The sequence below is a fragment of the Erigeron canadensis genome, chromosome 3, assembly GCF_010389155.1.
Source record: "Erigeron canadensis isolate Cc75 chromosome 3, C_canadensis_v1, whole genome shotgun sequence".
NCBI lineage: Eukaryota > Viridiplantae > Streptophyta > Magnoliopsida > Asterales > Asteraceae > Erigeron > Erigeron canadensis.
Genome location: NC_057763.1, coordinates 42,071,200 through 42,091,129, shown reverse-complemented (window position 1 = coordinate 42,091,129; position 19,930 = coordinate 42,071,200). Strand labels below are relative to the sequence as shown.

The window sequence follows — 19,930 nt, the reverse complement described above, 5'->3', positions numbered from 1 at the left end:
ATTTTTCTCTTTAATGTTCATTCCCATATATTTTACATATCAAAACAACATCTCCATTCATTAAAACTACCGTGAGTACAATGATTGTTTCAACCGGAATTACTTACGATCAAATAGATATTCAAGCTTTTCCATATATCATTGAGTACATAGGCCGATATCACGATATCAACATAAAATATATATTCATTAAAATTATAGTGCCAATACCATGATATCAACATAAAAATGGTATCCATGTTCATTAAAATTATAGTGATATAGAATTTAGTTTTTTCACGTTAAATATAGAATTAGTGCATAATATACTGATAATAATGAGCCAGTTAAATATTGAATTCTAATTAGTTTCATAAATATAGATTTTTTATTTTACGAGAGGGAAAAAAATAAGAAGAGATAATATCTACAACAATAACTTGTAGTGTTGAACTACTCACATAATTCAACTAAAACTTGTACATACGAAAAAAAAAAAAGTTTGAAAAAGGAAGACGCCAATACCGCTACAGGATATACTTTAACTCACTCTGCACACAATCAAACAAACAGTTATACAAAATCCAACCTCTTATCCCCAGTCATCCCAACCACTAACTCTTCCAAGTTACCGGCTACACCCCGTTTCTCACCCCACTAGTATAAATAACCTCCCCCTTGATTTTGATCATTATCATTTATCATCAATATCATCATCCATTTTCCAAACTAACATCAAGTAAATCATCAAATCATTCCTTCCTGGGTTCATACGTCACCCTTTCAATCTCTGTATTCTACTTGTACTGTAAGTATATATCTCTATATATATCTCAATCATCCATTCATATTTTTATTAAATAACTAATTCGATTTTGTTTTTTAATTTCATTTATGATCAAATCATTTTATGTTTATTTGATTATGCGTTTTTATAATTATATATATATATTGATTTTAATTTTAATTGTTTGTATGATTGTAGATGTGAGATAATAAGTGTTGCGTGTGATTCTAGAATTATTTTTGCTTTTGTTTGTGTGTTTTTTTTTAACTAAATAATTGTTGATTTTAATATTTATCATTATATTATATATGGATAAGAATAAGAATTTATTGTTTAGTTTGGTGGTGGATTTCATTACTTGTTGTTGACCTAATAAGAATATTGTTGTAAAAATACTAGTTTCACTATTACTGTGCAAGTAATTATGATAACTCGACTCGAGCTCGAATATTGTGCAAGACATTTAGTACTGCGTGTAGCCTAGTTGGTTATAGAAACATGAGCATTTAGAAAGTATGTCGGGCTTGGTTAGTGGAACCTAACTTAATTGGTGTGGCTGCTATCTGAGCGGCCGTTAAGTAAGCTTTATTTACCTTTCACAGTGATGGGAATACGTAGTATGATGTTGGCTGATTGGGGTTGTGGTAATATTGACCTTTTGATATTGCTGCAAGTGTTAGTTAAGTTAACTTAAGTGTTTGTAGAGTTGAGGTTTGAGTAGCATCAAGTATTATGTTACTAAATCGACTGTAATTTTACACGAGTAACAATATGGATTTAAGTTTTTGTCAATAATTGTTACTAAATCTTATGGAGATCTTTTAATTGGTACTCGTATATATATATATATTTTTCTTTCTGTTTTATCATGTTTATGAAGAGGCAATTTTGTGTAGTCTTCAGATAATGGTTTTATTCCTGCATTAATGATGAACTTGGATTCTACATTTCAGGAACTTAATATTATCTGATGGCTGATACAGATGAAGGACAAACAACTACTCCTCGAGGAGCTGACTGGGAAGTGGTATCACTCACCGCGTCAGCATATGCTGCTGCCCCTGGTGGGAATATGCCAGAGTTCAAGCATGAAGAAATGGCTGAGAAAGATAAAGTTGAGTCATCAAATGCGTTATTCATGTCGGGTCATTTTGTTTTACCATCTAGCAAGCATGATATGCCATCAGAATATGAAAAAACAGAGATCCTTGATCAGCTGGTAGGAAAAGATTATGGTTCTGAATCTGTTAAAAATGTGAGTGGAAAACCCGATTCTAAGGAAGAAGAAAATTGGAATCTTATGAACTTGGCCAATGCAGACTTCACAAAAGACTCCACCCTTTCAGGTCTAAATATATCAGAAAAAGAGCAGAGTATTTATGGTTCACCTATGCTTCATTCCTTACACAATGAAGCAACTATTGGTGCGCTAAACATAGATGATGAAACAAATGTTTTAGATGAGTCTATACAATCTTCTGATCCAATATTAGATTCAAGTACTGCAAGTTTTCCCACAAAAGAAGACAACCACGAGGGATCAGGCACACCTTATTCGGCTTGGTTGAAGAAACAAGCCATATCTTTATATGCACATGCAAAAGAGACGAATGCCTTTTGGTCTGTATTTGCTGTGGCTGCTGTAATGGGCATTGTTATCATCGGTCGACGGTGGCAGCAAGAAAGATGGCAAGGTTTGCGTCACGAATTAAAATCTAAGGTCAATGATGAGGTACATTTTTAATGCTAAGCTTCATTGTTATTCACTTATTCATTCTAGTTGGTCCACTGTCCATATAGAACATGTCATTTTTGTGCTAATTGTCATTCTTGTTTTGCTTAGAACTACGGTTCAAGGCACTTGATCTTCTAGTATTTGTACTGCTGAGTTGCAATAGTTTGTTTGATATCTGTGTAAACTATTTTGCTTTGCGTTGTACTAATAATCAGTTCAGAGTTTTAGAATCAAATTAGGCAAATATGAATGAGTAGAAGTTGCTTAATGAGAGCCGATTATATATGACATATAACTCTGATTAATAAGTGGTTATGGAGATGAATATGAAATTATGCTACATTGCTACTACCTATATGTTTTAACTGATTATGATCACTCTGTGTTAACTTAGAAGTTAAATACCTTATGACCTATTGATCACCTCAAATTGCTTATTTGCCTTCAGCATCATGATCACACATGTTAAAACTTCTGACCAATCCGTAAGCAACCCCTGCTGAACAGAATGAAGTTTTTATTTGACTTTGTTGATTATCAAGTAAGTTCTCACGGAGACCAATTAAGTTACCTCTCTACTTCAAGGTTAAAAAGAGTTGTCTTATTGGTAAAATTAAAACTGAATGCAACAAGTTATACATTTGGACTAGTAATCAAAACACAGCTACAGCCTACAGCTCTTGTGCAGTGTGGATTGTTGCTATCAACTATGTATGGAGAATAATGTAGACAACTAGACATGCATGCATATGATCATAGAAACCTGCTTGTGTTAATAGGGCCCGTAATAATTGTGCCTGAAAATTTTTCTTTCAGCATAATGAACACAACTATACACATGATTTTAATGGTCTTAGTGTTTGCTATATTTCTCAGAAAATGAGGATGATGGCCGGTCCAGTATCACGGTTCAAAGATGCAATTGTAGGTGGTCACCGACAAGATTTTGCTGCCAGAGGAAGCATCTTCCAGGAACTTTGATGGTTAATAATGATATTTATGATGATACAAAGAACAGAGTGAAAATGATGATCTGTGTAGGTTGTTTAACATTTTTATTATTGAGTGTCACATGTTAATGTTTGCTTATTATGTTACATTTGTATGCTTGAAAGTAGTAAAGCTGTCACTTCTATACACTATTTTTTTTAGGGCTATCAATGGCTTCGGGTTAGCAGGTGCGGGTTGGTGGGTCGAAAATATATGACTCTTACCCGATCCTAAAAGTTTCGAGTCTGAAATTTTAACTCTGACCCACAACCGTCAATCTGAACCCAACCCACCAACACCAACTTGAGTTTGCGGGTTTACAGGTCGAGTTGCGTGTTGGTGGGTCAAATGGGTTGCGGGTTGGTGGGTTAATTTTAAGTTTTGGGTGAAATGGATTGGTGGGTAAACCTATTAATAAATTTATCTAAATTAAAATATTTTTGGGTTCAACTTGTTAACCGTCAACTAGAACCTAATCCAAAAAAATTAGGTTAATGGTTGAGATTTAACAAATCATAACCGTAACCCATTTTTTTTGGGCTGGGTTTTGGGTTGGGTCGAGTGTTAACAACCCTAAAATGATAACGGTGTTATGAACAAGGGTTGTTGTCTAATCCCACTCATTGTGGTTCGACTAGAAAGTTTAACCGCTTGATGTTGAAACTACCTAAAAATAAGTTAATTGCAAGTAAGCTAGAAAAGGAGCTAACAAAAAAAAAATCGAAATATTGGGCCGAAAATTGTCACTTGAAATATGCTTGAAAACCCAAAACTTTTTGGCTCACTACATCTGAATGGCCGTTTACCAAACATCGTGACCAAAGCTTCCTGATGAAACAACATTCTGTTTGAGCATGGATTGTCGAGCTCAATCACGAATGAATTAAACCACGAAAATCATCAAGATCTCCTCAATAAGAGTGCAAACCTACTAAGCTCTTGACGAACTTAAGATGAATGATGATTTTCCCAGAGAGATGTATCGATCTCTGGAGGATATTATGTGTGTGTTTCTATGACCGAATGAATGATCGATTGAATGTGTGCACCAATGATTTCTTGTGTGTTGTGACTTATGCCTGCCATCTTCTTTTTGTTCTCTGATAAGAGAGATATATATTGTAAGAAGTGAATGTGATTCTCTTTTTGATAGATATAAAATGTCTTTTTGTTGAGAATGTATCCCAACTCTAATAAGGAAGAACCTTTTATAATACCAAGGAGTTAGGGCTTGCCAGAAATTTTGGTTGTACGACTGCCAACCCCCCTTGTCATTCGAATATGCATATATTTATAACATATTAGTCGGACTTGGCTAGTTAGCAATATATAACGACTTGTCATATATTTAGCCCACTTAAATAAAGTTATATTTTATGTTTACGCAAATATATTTTAATAATGTACATGCAATTCTTGTTAACGTGTATGTAACCATATACGTGATCAATTTCCTTCACAAGTAATTTGCTCTTCAAGCTGAAATACTTGCTCTTTATGCTTGATCTTGAATTAGTTGTAACTTACTTTCACATGCATTTGCACTACGTTCTCACACTTGTTGATTATTGCAACAACTTTTGTTGTTGTAGGGCTTAATTAGTTACATGAATTTAGGTGTTGTCAATTTTAAGGAATATTCAACTTATTCAATGGAACAACACAATACTGTAATTTGAGCACATGTAACTTTTGTCACTTTTTCGAAGTCATGGAGCTACAGTTGAGATCTTCCGATTAAAGTCACACTAGCTTACCACAATGTATTCATTAGACGTGGAATAAGTTGGTAAGCCACTCGGGTTGGGTATCCGATTTTAAAATAGGTTCTTAAAGTTATAAGTCACGTATTGTTGTGTGTTACATGACTTATATCCCATCTGTTTATAATTAAAGCAGGCATCTCAATTGAGAGGTGTGTTGCCCCAATTGCTCTATGGAGTCACTACAATTGAGAGAATTTTTTTCCAAAATGGGTGTAAATGCCAACACATTTGCAAAACCAGTTTTCGTGTTTCACAATTCTCAAAAGAAGTATACCCCGGCACTTGAAGTGCCGGATTCATGCTCTCTACTCCCACCCAGCAATTGTAATGCCGGTTTATAAAATTATGAAGAATAGACTGAAGCCGGCAATCTAAGTGTCGGGTACAAGATTATTTTGTCAGAATCCGGCAATTCAACTGCCGGGTTTAAATCGTGGCAAAACGTGGTTTGATTTGGCATCGTAAGGACTAACAACACATGCTTAAACCGGCATTACAATTGCCGGGTTGGAGTGAAGAGGATGAACCCGACACTTCAAGTGCCGGGTATACTTGTTTTGCGAATTTTGAAACATGAAAACTTGCTTTGCAAATTTGGTTGCATATACGACCATTCTGGAAAAAAAAATCCAATCGAAAAGTGTACCATTTGTGGTCACCCGAATTGACGGGTGGAAATAGAAACCCCCATTCATATCTATATCACTATATGTATAGACTTTAGATCGATATGATGCAACTTTCTATCTAGAGTATGTTAATCTCATATATATGCTCTAGCTTTTTAACCTTCATACTAAACTTGTGGTATGTTAGTGATATTATCAGCAAAATTTTTTAGATCAAAGTCCTATTATAACTAGTTACTTATGGGCATGTTTGAGAAGAGTTTCTAAGAACCTTTTGGAAGCTTTAGTTTTTAACTAGTTTTTGTCCTGTGCGTTGTCCCGGGAGACATTATGTAACATGTAAATATGTGGAAAACTATATAAAATGAAATTTTTGTGGCAAAAGTTAAAAAGTGAAAAGTTATATGATAAAAAGTAAAGAAAATGAAACGTTGGTGGCTGAAGTTGAAAAAATAAAAGCATAAGAAGTAAGTAAAACAAAACTTTTGTATGAAAAGTAGAAGAAATAAAAGTGATGTGGCAAAAAGTAAAAGGACAAAAACTTCGTAAATTTATGCAATAAAAAATAAAGAAAATGAAATTTTCGTGATAAAAGTTAAAAAAACAAAAGTTTAAAAAGTAAATAACACAAAATTTTCGTGCAAGAAATAAAAGAAATAAAAGTTATGTGACAAAAAGTAAAAGTTTAAAAGTTTCTGTGATAAAAAGCAAAAATGATGAATTTTCGTGACAGAAATTAGAAGAACAAAAGTTTAAAAACTAAATAGAACAAAGCTTTCGTGTCAAAAGTAAAAGAAAATAAATTTACGTGATAAGAAGTTAAAAGTTAAAAGTTTCTGTCATAAAAAATAAAAAAAATGAAACTTTCGTGGCAAAAGTTAAAAAAACATATTATTAAAAACTAAATAAAACCAAAGTTTCGTGCTAAAAGTAAAAGAAATTAAAGTTATGTGGCAAAAGTTAAAAGGTTAAAGTTATGTGACAAAGATTAAGAAACCTAAAGTTAAAAGGTTAAAGTTAGCTGATAGGGACCATTGTTGTAAAAAATTTAACGACAGGGGCTATAATTGCAGGAAAAACTTAATAGCCGTTAGCTGATAAGGACCATTGCTGCAACAAATTAAATGACAGGAACTAAAAGTGTTGAAAATGTGTGGCGCACGCAAAAAGATGCATGCTTTTTAGTATAGTATACAACTAGATTTTAGACCTGTGTCCAACACTGGACACGGGACTTACGATATTACTAATACCAGATATTACTAAAACCAGATCTTCATACAATTAACTATTTAAGTCATAAAAGCTTACAATTTTGAAGATATACGATTCAAAGTGTTATACTTTACAAGTTGTAATACAATAATTACATAAGAAATATTGATGGATTTGTTTGTCATAGTACGCCACAAGGCAAATGTTACAATATTTTCTATATTATAAATTTTTTTGAAACCAGTTATACTCATAATGTGATATTAAACATACTTGTGAAAAATTAGAGAAAAATCGAGAGCTGTTATTGGTCGATAAACAAATTAATTAAATGATGAAATATCATAAAAAAATATTCTGAAGTTGATGGGACTAAATATTATAAAAAGTATAAATTAAGTATTTAGGGCTAAAAAATATAAATTATTGATAGAATACAAAAAAGTGTAAATTAGTGAGACTTTTGCTAGAAATATAATAATGATTATTAGGATTATGATGACATAAGCGAGAATGAATTTGACGAAATTGAACGATATAATTGGTCAATAAGTCATTAGTTCAACTGTTTTAGGCTCGTGTCTAATACACGGGGCTTACGATATTATCAATATTAGATGTTTTTTATTATAACTTAAAACATAATATATTAATAACAATTGATCGATATATCAACACTTTAAGTAATAACAATTGATCGATATATCAACACTTTAAGTTTTATATTAAAATATTTTTTTGAAATATATTAATCGAAGTTGTTCTTAAAATGTTAATATATTTACATTAAATTTTGTTTATTTTTAATTAATTAATTTTATATTTATATGATAGAACTAACTATTGAATATATATTAGTTATTATTCAATTGGATATATATTAGTTTTTATTTTATTGGATAAATATTAACTATTATTTTATTAGATATATATTAACAATTATTATTTATTTAATATATTAAAATTATTGGGTAAAAAGTGTAAATTTGTGATGAAAAACAAAAAAAAGTGTAAATTAAAGTCAAAATTGAAAACAATGGTCAACTTAAAAAAATCAAGAGTTGTAATTGGTCGATAAGTTATTAGAGCAACTGTACTTTAATATAATAAAAGATACGTGGGTCTAAGCCTCTAAGTCTCTAAACAGTCTAACGAATTGGGGGACGGGCTCCATCATATCAAGCAAAAGTGGTGTTAGTATAGTTGTAGAATGATTCGTTACACCAATTACAAATTCACAATGTCAAAAGTCATTAAAAACAAACATTTTATTTTGTTATTTAACCTATTAAAAATTTTCACTCCAATATATAAGCTTATTTAAAGTTTTTTATTATTATTAAATTATATTTATTGCAATATAATATAGGGAAAAATTCATAAAAAGGTAACCTATTTACATGAATTTCCTATTAAAGGTAACCTATTTTGTTTTCGTCTATTTAAAGGATCATATTTTCAAAAAATTCCTAATAAAGGGTATCTCGTTTGTTTTCGACAGACAGCTCGTTAAGTGCCATGTCATCAGTTTTGCTGACATGACACTTGACTGGTCAAAGTTAAGTGCCACATCAGCAAAACTGATGACATGACATTAATGATGTGGCACTTCACGAGTTTCGTATGTCAAAAACTAACAAGATACCATTTATTAAGAATTTTTTGAAAATAGGATCTTTTAAATAGACGAACAAAAAAGGTTACCTTTAATAGTAAATTCGTGTAAATATGTTACCTTTTTATGGATTTAACCCTATAATATACAACCTATCCTCAACTATTTAAATCGTCTTTACCTTATTTTGTATCTTTTTAAAAATGAAACACTTAACATTAAAATTTAAATAAAGATTGCAATAATCATGATAATTAGATAAAGATTACAATAGAGATCATCAATAGTTAGCTTGCAAAGAAAAGCTCATAAAAAAAAAAAAAAAAATTACATATATATCATACTTTTTAAGGATAATTACATATTTATCCTAAGTGTAAATTTTTAATGTAATTATTTCTCAAAAGCAGGATATATACGTAAATCCCACAAAAAAATATATCAAAATGAGTTATAAAAAACTAGGGTAAAATAGCTAACATTTTTGAATTTATATACTTTGGATTTCCATATGGATATGATGATATGAGTAACTAAAATCTCCTTTTATACACATATATTTGCAAAAAAAAAAAAAAAAAAAAAATGAAATTACAAATAAGGTTAAAATAAAACTTGTGAAGAGGAGAAAAAGAAAATTTGATAAGAAAAAAGCTTTTAGTTATTGATTAAATAACCATTTGTATTCAATGGTTATCAACTATATATGGTATGTTTGGTAAAACTAGCTGGTAACTGATAACTGTAAGCTTTAAGCTAGAAGCTGGTAGCTGGTGGTTGGTAGCTGATAGTTATAACTTTTTATATATATTTAAGTGTTTGGTAGAGTAACTGTAGCTTTTAATTAAATGTATAAAATGACAAAAAAAATAGACATAAATAAAAAGTACTTAATACTAAACGTGAAGATATATGTGTATACAATATATCTAAATTTAATCCTTGTAATACAAATGGTAAACACATGTACATCATATTGTATTAATAATTTTTCTAAATGCGTTTATTGATAGTGATAGAAAGGGTATTAATAGTGATGACAAGGATAAATTGAAAATTTGTGTCAATATGTCACACCTGGCTTCAAATGTGTAACCTCTCAACCAAAGTATTCATAATTTATTAAGTTTTCTTATTTAATTATGCACTATCAAAGTAATTGCTAATAAGATCTTGAAGGTTATTTATGTAATGTTATATCCTAAAAGCTTGTAGCCATCTTCTAACGCTAGTGAAAGGAGCGTTGGGAAAAAGAGCTTTTTTCTTAATTTTAAAAGCTTTCAGCTCAATCAAACAAACAAGACTTTTAATTAAATATGAGCTTTTTGTTAAAAGCTTAAAACTTGAAGCTCCTAAAAGCTCTTAAAAGCTCTGTATCAAACATACCCATAGAAAAGCTTGTATTCAAAATAAATCATTCATTTTATATAATTGGAGATATCCTTACAATACTAAACGTGAAGAAATATCTACATCAAAGTCTTTTTACAACATTATTCGTCTTCATGCTGCTCTTGACTGTATTCAAAACTTGCAAAATTCCAACTATAATTGTGTTCTTCCCCTCAGGGTGTTCACCATTTAATTACCGGTCATGCATTGCTCAGAAACTTTATAACCAAGACCATAAAAAACTAAAAATCTACATAGGTCCGCCCTTGTTCCAATCATAGCTTGCTACGAACCTGCGTAGTTTTTAAGACATGGAATCGTCAGTTTGTATCTTCCATCTATTAAAGCTTCGATTTGTGTTTATAACTTTATATGCATATAGATAAAGAAAAATCTCGGATTACACACACACACATATATATATATATATCCATATCTACACCATATTACAAAAAAAAATAATAATAATTTATAATTGCAAATTAATATATTTTACAATTTTACCAAATTACACTGTAATAGCCGGTAGGCGCGCAACAAACAAGTTACGCCGCTACCTCTCTCTGAGTTGGGAAACCTAATCTACTAAAAACAAACCGGTACCCCTAGAGTCGAGATATTACTATGGATAACCCGTTGAACCCTAGACAAGAAACTTTTAACATTGCATTTTAAGTCAAAACCACATTACACTCATAACCTACACTATCAACCTGATGTGGCTCTCTATAGAGTAATTTTCAATTATATCATATTCTGTTTAAAACACAACTCATTAAAACAAAATATGCTAAACAATTATTGGCATCTAAAGTATGTACTTTTTTGCATAATATGTGATACTACCAATTAACATCAATTATTATTATTATTATTAGTGTTGACAATCTTATGATGAAACTTACATAAAGAGATACTATAAATGATACTGAAGACTGAGAAATGGGCTAGATAGTACTAGAGTTTTGAAAGGATTGTAAAAAATGAAAAATATATACCGAGTATAACTCGTTGAGATCAAATGACGTTATTGGGCCAAAAACTATATATCATTAACGAGTAAGTATTAACCAAATATTATTCTTTTAACGGGCTGAACTGGTGCAAGACGTACCAACTTAAATAGCTCAAAACTACTCTTTATTCTTCTACTTTTTTATTTTATTTTATTTGAAAGACAGAAAAAATAACCAACACACAATCACACACCCTTATTAACCCATTACCACGGTATATGGAGTAATAAACTTAGGAGCCGTAATATATATATAGGATAAAAAGATAGAACGAAACTAGAGTTTCACCTAACATATATTAAAAAATTGTGTCCGTTGCTCACTATTGATTTTTATAGTAAGCGTACAACTATTTAATACACCTTAACGAAAGCTTTTAGGATTTCATTTAACAAAATCCATATATATATATATATATATATATATGGAAAAGTGAGTATGAGGCTGTTATGCACCCAACTTGGGTGAAAAACCCCTCACATACTAATATTTTAATATTTTAAATAAATACATGACCCCTCATGATTTTTACCTTTTTTTTATGTGAGGGGTTTTTCACCCAACTTAAGTGCCTAACAGCCTCATATTCCCTTCCCCGTATATATATATATATATATGATAAACTGTTTGTATTGTAAGACTAGTAGAAATAAATGGACCACGTATTAATAATCGTGATCACAGAAAATATAGCTTTCAACTCACAATACCATGCTTACCAATTCCTTTGACACAACCGAACAAAAGTGAAATCAAAAAACATCCATGGTAAATCAGTAAATGGATTGTAATAGTCATAACTCATAACCATTTATTTGTAACGGGCAGTTTTAAAACTCATAACTTTCATATTGATCTGGCTCTATAAATCGAGGAAAATGTTACATGTACATGAGAAAGTGATACAAAACGAGAACCTCACTTCTGTGAAAAGTGTTCTCGGTGAATATTGAGTGGTTACCTTCTTCAGGACACTTTTTACCTTTTAAAGTTGGGAAACACAGCAAAATCCAATGGTCAGATGCCCTGTTATTTTGAAGGAGTCGTAATAATCAGTTTTGAGTTTTAGATCAAATTAAGCAAGTTTGATGAAGACAAGGAATTGCTTGCTGAGAACTGATTACCAAGATAACTCAGTAATTACTTTTACAGCTACTTTTATAGGTTAGATACTTCTTTTAAACATTACAATTTGGTTAAACACTTGGCCCAAAACGGAACTTTCAATTCATCATTCTTTATGCATCCGCGTAATATATAAGAACTCAAACCTGAACTTTTGATTCATCATTCTTTATGCATCCACATATCAAGTAAGAACCAAAAAGGCGTTAACGTAAAACTGCACATTCCCTAGTGTGCTTCATGGGTCAGAAAGCTAGGATGGAAGTTAACCCTCGACTTAAATACTGATAAAGTGATAATTGTATAGTCTGACTTTTTGATAATTGTATAGCCCGACTTTTCTCATAAACTGCAGATAAGACCAAAACTATACTTAATCCAGCATGTTGGTAACGACATACACAAAAAAATCATGATTGTCATAGAAGTTAACACTCAATTAATTATAGTCTGAAGTTTCGCAACATCAAAAATGAAATCATGTTCACACGCTACCCTTGAGGACTAAAACATTAGCAATTCAAGATCAATAATTTGGACCATGATGCATCTAAATCCTGAACCCGATTTCCATAAACATCCAAAACATATCTTAACTTTAAAAATTGAATTCCCGAGCTTTTATGTACATAATTTAGTAATCTGACAAAAGCGAACTAGATACATATATGTTACAGATGCTTTGAAAACTGCTCTAACAAGTTATATATAGTCTCTTCACTAAATCAGCACCTTTGCTTTATCGCATCAACACCATAAAATGACATGGGCGAATAAATAAATTAGTGGCTACACCCAACCTACCATAATGATACTTGTAGCATAAGATAAAGATTTGAGAATCTCCTGATCACAATAAATTGAAGGTAAAAATTAAAGTAGTGGTGGTGACTGGTGAGGGAACTTTGGCTCTTGAAATTCCAAGAGTAAGTGTATCACTTCACATAGTTGCTTTGACCCTTTTTCTGTTCAATGAAGCATTTGGATCTTTTTAGTCCCTTTAATCCTAGCCATCATATCAATGCGACTGAAAAACCTAATGCCATTGAAATAAATTACAGGAAGTCAGCGAACACATAATATAAGATATGTTGGCCCAATCAAAAAATGGTGTAAGATGGCTAATATGGATATAACAGAAATATCGAGATACAACATAACTTTGATGATATACAGTAATACAGTTTAGTTTTGTATACAATTCAAAAGGTTTTTACTATTTGACATATTTAGTAAGATGACCTTTTGACCCAAAAGGCAAATCCACTTGATAAGATCTTCCAAAGAAGATCAATTTGACCTCAACCAGAATCAACCCATTTCATCACATACTAAATAAATCATAATTTATTATGAACACACCCAATTCATATATTCACCATCATAAATAACTAACCTGCCAATGCAAAGTGGGGTTGTCATAGTCGTAACCCCTACAAGGGGTACCCTTGGCTCTACGGACCATCTGGCTAAAGTTATCATCAGGATTAGACCAACCATCTACAGGAAAATATAAAAAAAAACTATTATGAGCATATAGCATCAAAATGGACAGCTGAAGAACATATAAGCACATGGTCAAGTAAAACAGGTAAAACTTGTTGAGTTGACCCGCAAACCCCTATTGTCCATATTATAAGCATAATAAGCAAAATATAATATATTATATTATAAACAGTTAATATATCAAAAAAGATTACAAAAATTACATCAGCACGGAAAAAATACAAATTTCTGATGACGAGTTGGGAAATTTTGACCTATTCAACGCATTTGATATGTGCGCCATGGTAAACTAATTGACTGATTTATAGTTATACATGAAATCAACCCAATAACAAGTTAATGGGTTGAGATTGGGCCTCAATGTACCATGTATAAAAAAAATGAAAGAGACGCTAATGTAAAATTCTGTCAACATTTAGGTTAACCTGGATTAGTCGTGCGAATGCACTCTTGTGGAAAGAGCAGTGGAAGGCCCAGAGAAATCACTTGGCGAAGACCTAATATGTAAGCAATTGCAATTGACAAGATCATGATTTTTACAATTTGAAAAGTAACAAACTAGTCAAACTTTTCCTTAGAAATGGAGCAGGAGTATGAACACATTAATTACTAACCTCTCAAAGTGGCATCTTTAAGCATTAGTAGGCGTGTCGCCTCAGCGATCGCTGCGTTAGGTCCTGTGCATCCAAAAATGTTTATTAAAAAAATATAAAACCGCAATTTGAGAGGGTGCCTTGACGAGAAGATAAAAATCATGACAGAACCAGCCATGCCTCTAAAAAAGAAGGCATTTCACAAGCCTGAGACGTGCATCTAATCTAATGTAGCATTAAAACATCAAAATTCAAGTTTCATTCTGTCTGTGTGCTTTGTCATGCACAATCAGTACAAGTGGTTTAGAGGGTGGGATTTCAATTTCACGTCTAAAACGCATTAAAGGGAGAATAAAAACCTGTTAGATATCTGTGTATTGCATGCATCCTGTCTACTTTGGGTGTCACGATACCTGCACACGATCCCGATTGTTAATAATACAATCTAAGAGCCCTAATACTAAATGGAAAACAACACCAAGTCTAGCTCATGCAAGGAATGTTATGCATGCAATATGAGCCTTAATAAGTATGTGTACAAGTTTGGTAACAAAACGAAGCGAAGTAACTTTTTCTGGTTATCCACAAGAAGTTGGTAAAGAGAATGCAAAACTAACCGTCCAAACTTTTGCATATGGATCTCACGCAAGAAAAGAAGGATATAGCCATTGCTTTCGTACCTACATGAAAGATAGGTAATCAAGGTAGAGAAGACCAAAAAAAATAAGAGTAAAAAAGAAAATGAAGCTGTATTCTAAATTAATCTGCAAGAAAACTGAGGGATGCAAATAGTGCCGGCATATATGACCACAAGCAAACCAAAATGCTAGGGTATGAGAATTAACAGAGGTAGTAAAATGGCAGGTAAGGCAGGTTGGATAATGGAGCAAAACAGGTTGAATTGGCTTGTGGAAAATGATATTTCCTCCTAGACTTCCTCCTGCTTCCATAAAACTTGACATGTGTAATCCACTCTCTTTCTTCAAATCATGCATTGATCTTACGTAGCTTGATGTTGTATTTAGGAGGATTTTTAAAAGGATATTTCAGGAGGTTAACTACCATCAAGGTGGCCTAGAGAATTTTGCATTTATATCTATATATAAATGGCAGGTTCTGAAAAAACTTTCTAGAGATTTTGCATTAATATCCTATGTATATGTGTGTGTGTGTGTGTGTGTGCGCGCACGCTCACAGATTGTTAAAAAACAATAAAATTAAAAAAGTAATTAAAAAATGTTTTTAAGAGTAGATATATTGAGGTTAACTACCACCAATGTGGCCTAGAGGTTAGGTGCCTGAGTTCCTCACAGAAGGTTCTAGGCTCGAACCCTACTTAGATAACACATCTTGGGGGGTGGCCAGGGTAAAGATCGGAAACGTCAACGGAGATACCCCAGTCAGGTCGTACACCTCATATGTTTACACATTTATATATCCAGATTTGGGGCAAAAATAATAAGCTTTAGTCAACTGAATGGCAGATATTTAAACCACGACCACAGATTAGAGATCATAAAAAACACAAAGAGCCATCTGGTCGCTTCAGAATGATCGGTAGCTAAGGAAGGACAAAAAAAAGGCACTAAATCTCTCAGAAGTATAAAACACGCATGCTTGCATCGTATATTGAAAAAGAGAAAATCCCTGAGTACAGGATCGGAAAAGAGCATGGTATAGATATTGAATGTTAAACAGAGGTACGGCATTAAGGAAAGATACACATAAAATATAAAGACTAAAACCACGACCAGGACCCACCAGATAACTTTGACTTAGAGCCTTGATGAGTAACGTGTTAGATTCATATTAAGGTCGACCTAGTCTGCACAATGGGTGCATATCCTTATAATATGGCTAAGCAATACCTATAACGTATACTACCTTCTAGAAGAAACTATTCCTTATATATAGATCAATGAGCCCATAAAGTTTCTCTACAAATTGGGTTTTGCACCTATAAAAAAACTAGGGTTTTTTGCATGTACAAATGGATGTTACTGATATCAGAATACAATTCTTTGATCACTTTCATAGATCCCCTCAAAAGATATGTTGGGCCTCACCTTCATTGCTCTTAATAGCCTTTCTTTTACCGAACCTTCAAATTTTAAAATTATGCATTCATCTAAAATTGGTCTAAGATTGGCTACCTAGTAGTTCGCGCACTAGGCAAATAAACCACACGAGATACTCCATCACAAACATGAATATAAAATAGATTGTTGGTTCTTATCACAAATTGATGAATAAATAAAGACATGAGATACTCCAAATAGTCACATACCAGCTGGTGTACGATTGGTAAGAAGAAACTTGCTCAAAGTTCTCCTGCCGTCATTATTGCACACAACTTTAGTCTCGTAGACGCCAAGATTCCCTTCCTCAATGGCCTCTATGGTCATGTAGAAGTAATAAGCCTTTGCAATTTTCAGGTATTTGCACTCCAAAATTTCAAAATCATGGAGGTTGTTGTGTACGTCCTTCTTAACATGCTAACACCATAAAGTTGTTTATATTTAAAACATTGAACATTAAAGAGTACGGAAAGACAAAATTCCAATGCAGGTGAAACGGAACCATACCATTTGACAGGCCTCGTTGAAGGCAGCAACAGCAAAGTTACCAACAAGACCAACAATGGGATGATCAAGTTCAATTGACCTTTTTCCTTCCTCGATAGAATTAAAGTTTATTACTTCAGGCTGCCAAACACATGAAATATATAATTAATAAATAACACACCATGTGTGTATGCAACATAAGTATGAACATGGAGATTAAAAAAATAAGATGATTATCATGCAGATACAGTCCTCTTATCGAATTTTTTGAACTTCTGCCATATTTTCTTCTCCTCTCCATTCAAGGGAAGATCGCAGGTTTCAGCACAGTTCTTATTTGCATCAAGCAAATGTGGTACCCATCCTAAAAGAAAAAAGTTACCAAGTTATCATCCATGTGATTAACTCATACGTGAACAAACACACACACGCACATTGAACAAACTATTAACTATCGATAGTTGAATGAGAAATTGTGAGAAGTTGGTAAATCCTTTTATTATATTGGCGAATATAAACTTCAAGTATGACAAGATTTTAGAGCGATTACTTTTTATATATAAAAAATATTCCAAATAGTGAATATGAAATCTAGCTATCACGAGGTGGTATAGCTAAAAATAAGTAATGTACAGTTGAGCGTAAAAATGCATAAATAAATTTGTTGTAATTTTATAACATCAATTTAAAAAAATATGGCAAAAAGAATGGACAAGCATACCAAGACCGTTCACCAGGAGTGGATCAGTCGAGCGGCTGGGAGTAGCTCGTGCTAAATGTCTTCTGAGACCACAAAGTGTAAGACAATTTGGGTCCTCGATTGGCTCTACCATCCCGACTTCTTTTGTAACACACACGTCATTCTTTGTTTTGATATGTGTACCATTTCCCTTCAAGGCCTCACTCCAGGTTACGCTATTCCCCTGGGAAATCCAATCAAAACCATCAAGAATCACATTGGGATGACAAGACCAATATAGAAAGCAAACTTACATACTCGATTACAAGAAAGAAATAAAAACCCAATAGAATGATATTTATCAGCAAATAACAGCATACTCCAAATATTTATTAGATGCACGTAATGGTTTCCCATAAACTTTTAGCATTTACCCTCGCCCCTCGGTTTAAAAAAAAAAACAGTTGGAAGAAAAACAGCCATGCCCACAATTATATAAAACTTTAGCTTCGCCAGTTTAGTACATGTTAACGATTGAAACAGTAAGTATAAAAGCATAAAATTAATTCTTACATCCTGAGAAGGATACTTCAAACTCCAATAACGCTCAAACCACTTGTTCGGTTTATAAAGTTGCTTTCTGTTCAACAAAATACAAGTACAACAAAGTAACTTTTATATTAACAAAAGTCAAAATAGATTCAAAATATAATGTCGCGCAAGCATAAGGTATTGCAATTTAAGTAATTATTTTCAAATGTTAAATACACATATAAAGGCTTGAAACATACGTTTTCCAGTCAAAAGGCATATCCCTGGACTCCCTGTTGAAGCGAGCAACAAGGCGAAGCACGGCGACAGCAGAATTGAATAAAAAATTAGAATCCTGGCTGTTCAAGCGAGTTTCAAAATGCTTCTTGATAGCAACTACATCCTTACAGAGCCTTTTTAAATTCCTTGGAGTTTCCCCTAAAACAAAATGTCCAGTGATGAATATTCTTCGATAATTTAGCTGTTAAATACATTGACTTTAGCTAAGTTTTTATGTAAATTAATTCATACCGAGTCCCTTGTCTCCGGTTCGGGATGGTGTAAACTCATATATGGTGTTCTCGACCTGACAAATTAAACCAAAAACTTACTGATCGATCCAGCTCATAACATTGATCCAGCTCAAAAATTAAATAAAAATTCAACTCTACTTAATTTGACAAGCTGAAATAATGTATTTATTGATACGAATCATATGCTCACCGGAATCTCCTCCTTTTTCTTTTTCTTCTTTATTATGTATGGCTTCTTCCTGTTGAAAAAAAAAATCATCATTAATCACAAATATCTTTATGACTTTATCAATAGACATTACGCACCGGTACCTATTCGACATGCGAACCATTCCGATAACTTGCTACAAAAACCCGGGATTTGATTTCGATTTCGATTTTGTATATATATATATACAAAATCTCCTAGAATAGATAAGGAAAGTCGTATTTATACCAAGTATATAGTAATATTAATTAATATTTATATAGTAAAAAGATAAAATAAAAACTAAGTCACGAAGATGACCGGTGGTGGTGACGGCGGTCGTGCTGGTGACGAACTATTGTTAGTGGCAGGTGTAAGTAATTGATGTAAAGATATAGTGGAGATATTTTAAAAGATAAAAGATTGATGATGTAAATTAATTAATCAAAGATAAAGTGGTAATTTTACATCTAACCCTTTTATGAGAGAGAAAATAATAATTATTATAAGATAGTATAGATAAGAACCAATCCTATCCATTGAATTTATTAAATCAAGGGCTAAAATATTATGATGGCATTTATGTAATTATTGTGAATTCTTTTAAATTAAAAACTAAAAGGAGGGTATAATTGAAATATATTTTTTAAAACGGAAGTCTTGAATTCGAAAAGTTATACTTCCGCTTTGAAGGGCTCGTTCATAGTGATTTGACCATATTTAAATTCTTTTTTAGTTTATTTACTAATTTTGTTAATAGAAATTCCATTTTATTTTTTAAAGTTGTAGTATTACAGGAACATGATTTTTTTACAATCTGTTACAACATGCCACTTATATATTTATAATAAAATTTAGCCTTGCGATTTTTTTTCCAATCAACATGATTCCTTTATAGCTAGTGCATATAGTTTAGTGTGTACGTCGAAAGAAAAAAACTCTTGGTGAATTAGCTTAGTATATATATATAGTTTAGTTTTGGGATATTATTTTTCGAATTAACAATTACAATTTTATGTGAACATTATATTAGTAAACTAGGTAAAACTCGTGCGTTGCACCGGGCTATTTAATCCTCTATGTGATTC

The 19,930-nt window shown here is 32.1% G+C and overlaps 2 protein-coding genes across 2 annotated transcripts; one reads left to right on the top strand and one right to left on the bottom strand.

Moving 5' to 3' along the window:
• The first annotated feature begins 669 nt into the window (after positions 1 to 669).
• Positions 670 to 3,640, top strand: LOC122592479 (ATG8-interacting protein 2-like). The gene is made up of 3 exons (XM_043764718.1): positions 670 to 787; positions 1,720 to 2,498; positions 3,378 to 3,640. The coding sequence occupies exons 2-3, from the start codon at positions 1,737 to 1,739 to the stop codon at positions 3,480 to 3,482; spliced, it is 867 nt and encodes a 288-aa protein (XP_043620653.1). The 5' UTR covers positions 670 to 787; positions 1,720 to 1,736; the 3' UTR covers positions 3,483 to 3,640.
• A 9,154-nt stretch (positions 3,641 to 12,794) lies between these two features.
• LOC122591214 lies at positions 12,795 to 18,713 on the bottom strand. The gene is made up of 12 exons (XM_043763439.1): positions 18,654 to 18,713; positions 18,383 to 18,560; positions 18,165 to 18,231; positions 17,634 to 17,835; positions 16,934 to 17,276; positions 16,636 to 16,843; positions 14,966 to 15,028; positions 14,708 to 14,761; positions 14,370 to 14,432; positions 14,181 to 14,252; positions 13,646 to 13,749; positions 12,795 to 13,285 (listed from the first exon to the last, which is right to left on the bottom strand). Exons 5-12 carry the CDS (start codon positions 16,934 to 16,936, stop codon positions 13,268 to 13,270), a joined length of 585 nt encoding a protein of 194 aa, XP_043619374.1. The 5' UTR covers positions 16,937 to 17,276; positions 17,634 to 17,835; positions 18,165 to 18,231; positions 18,383 to 18,560; positions 18,654 to 18,713; the 3' UTR covers positions 12,795 to 13,267.
• Between the last annotated feature and the right edge of the window lie 1,217 nt (positions 18,714 to 19,930).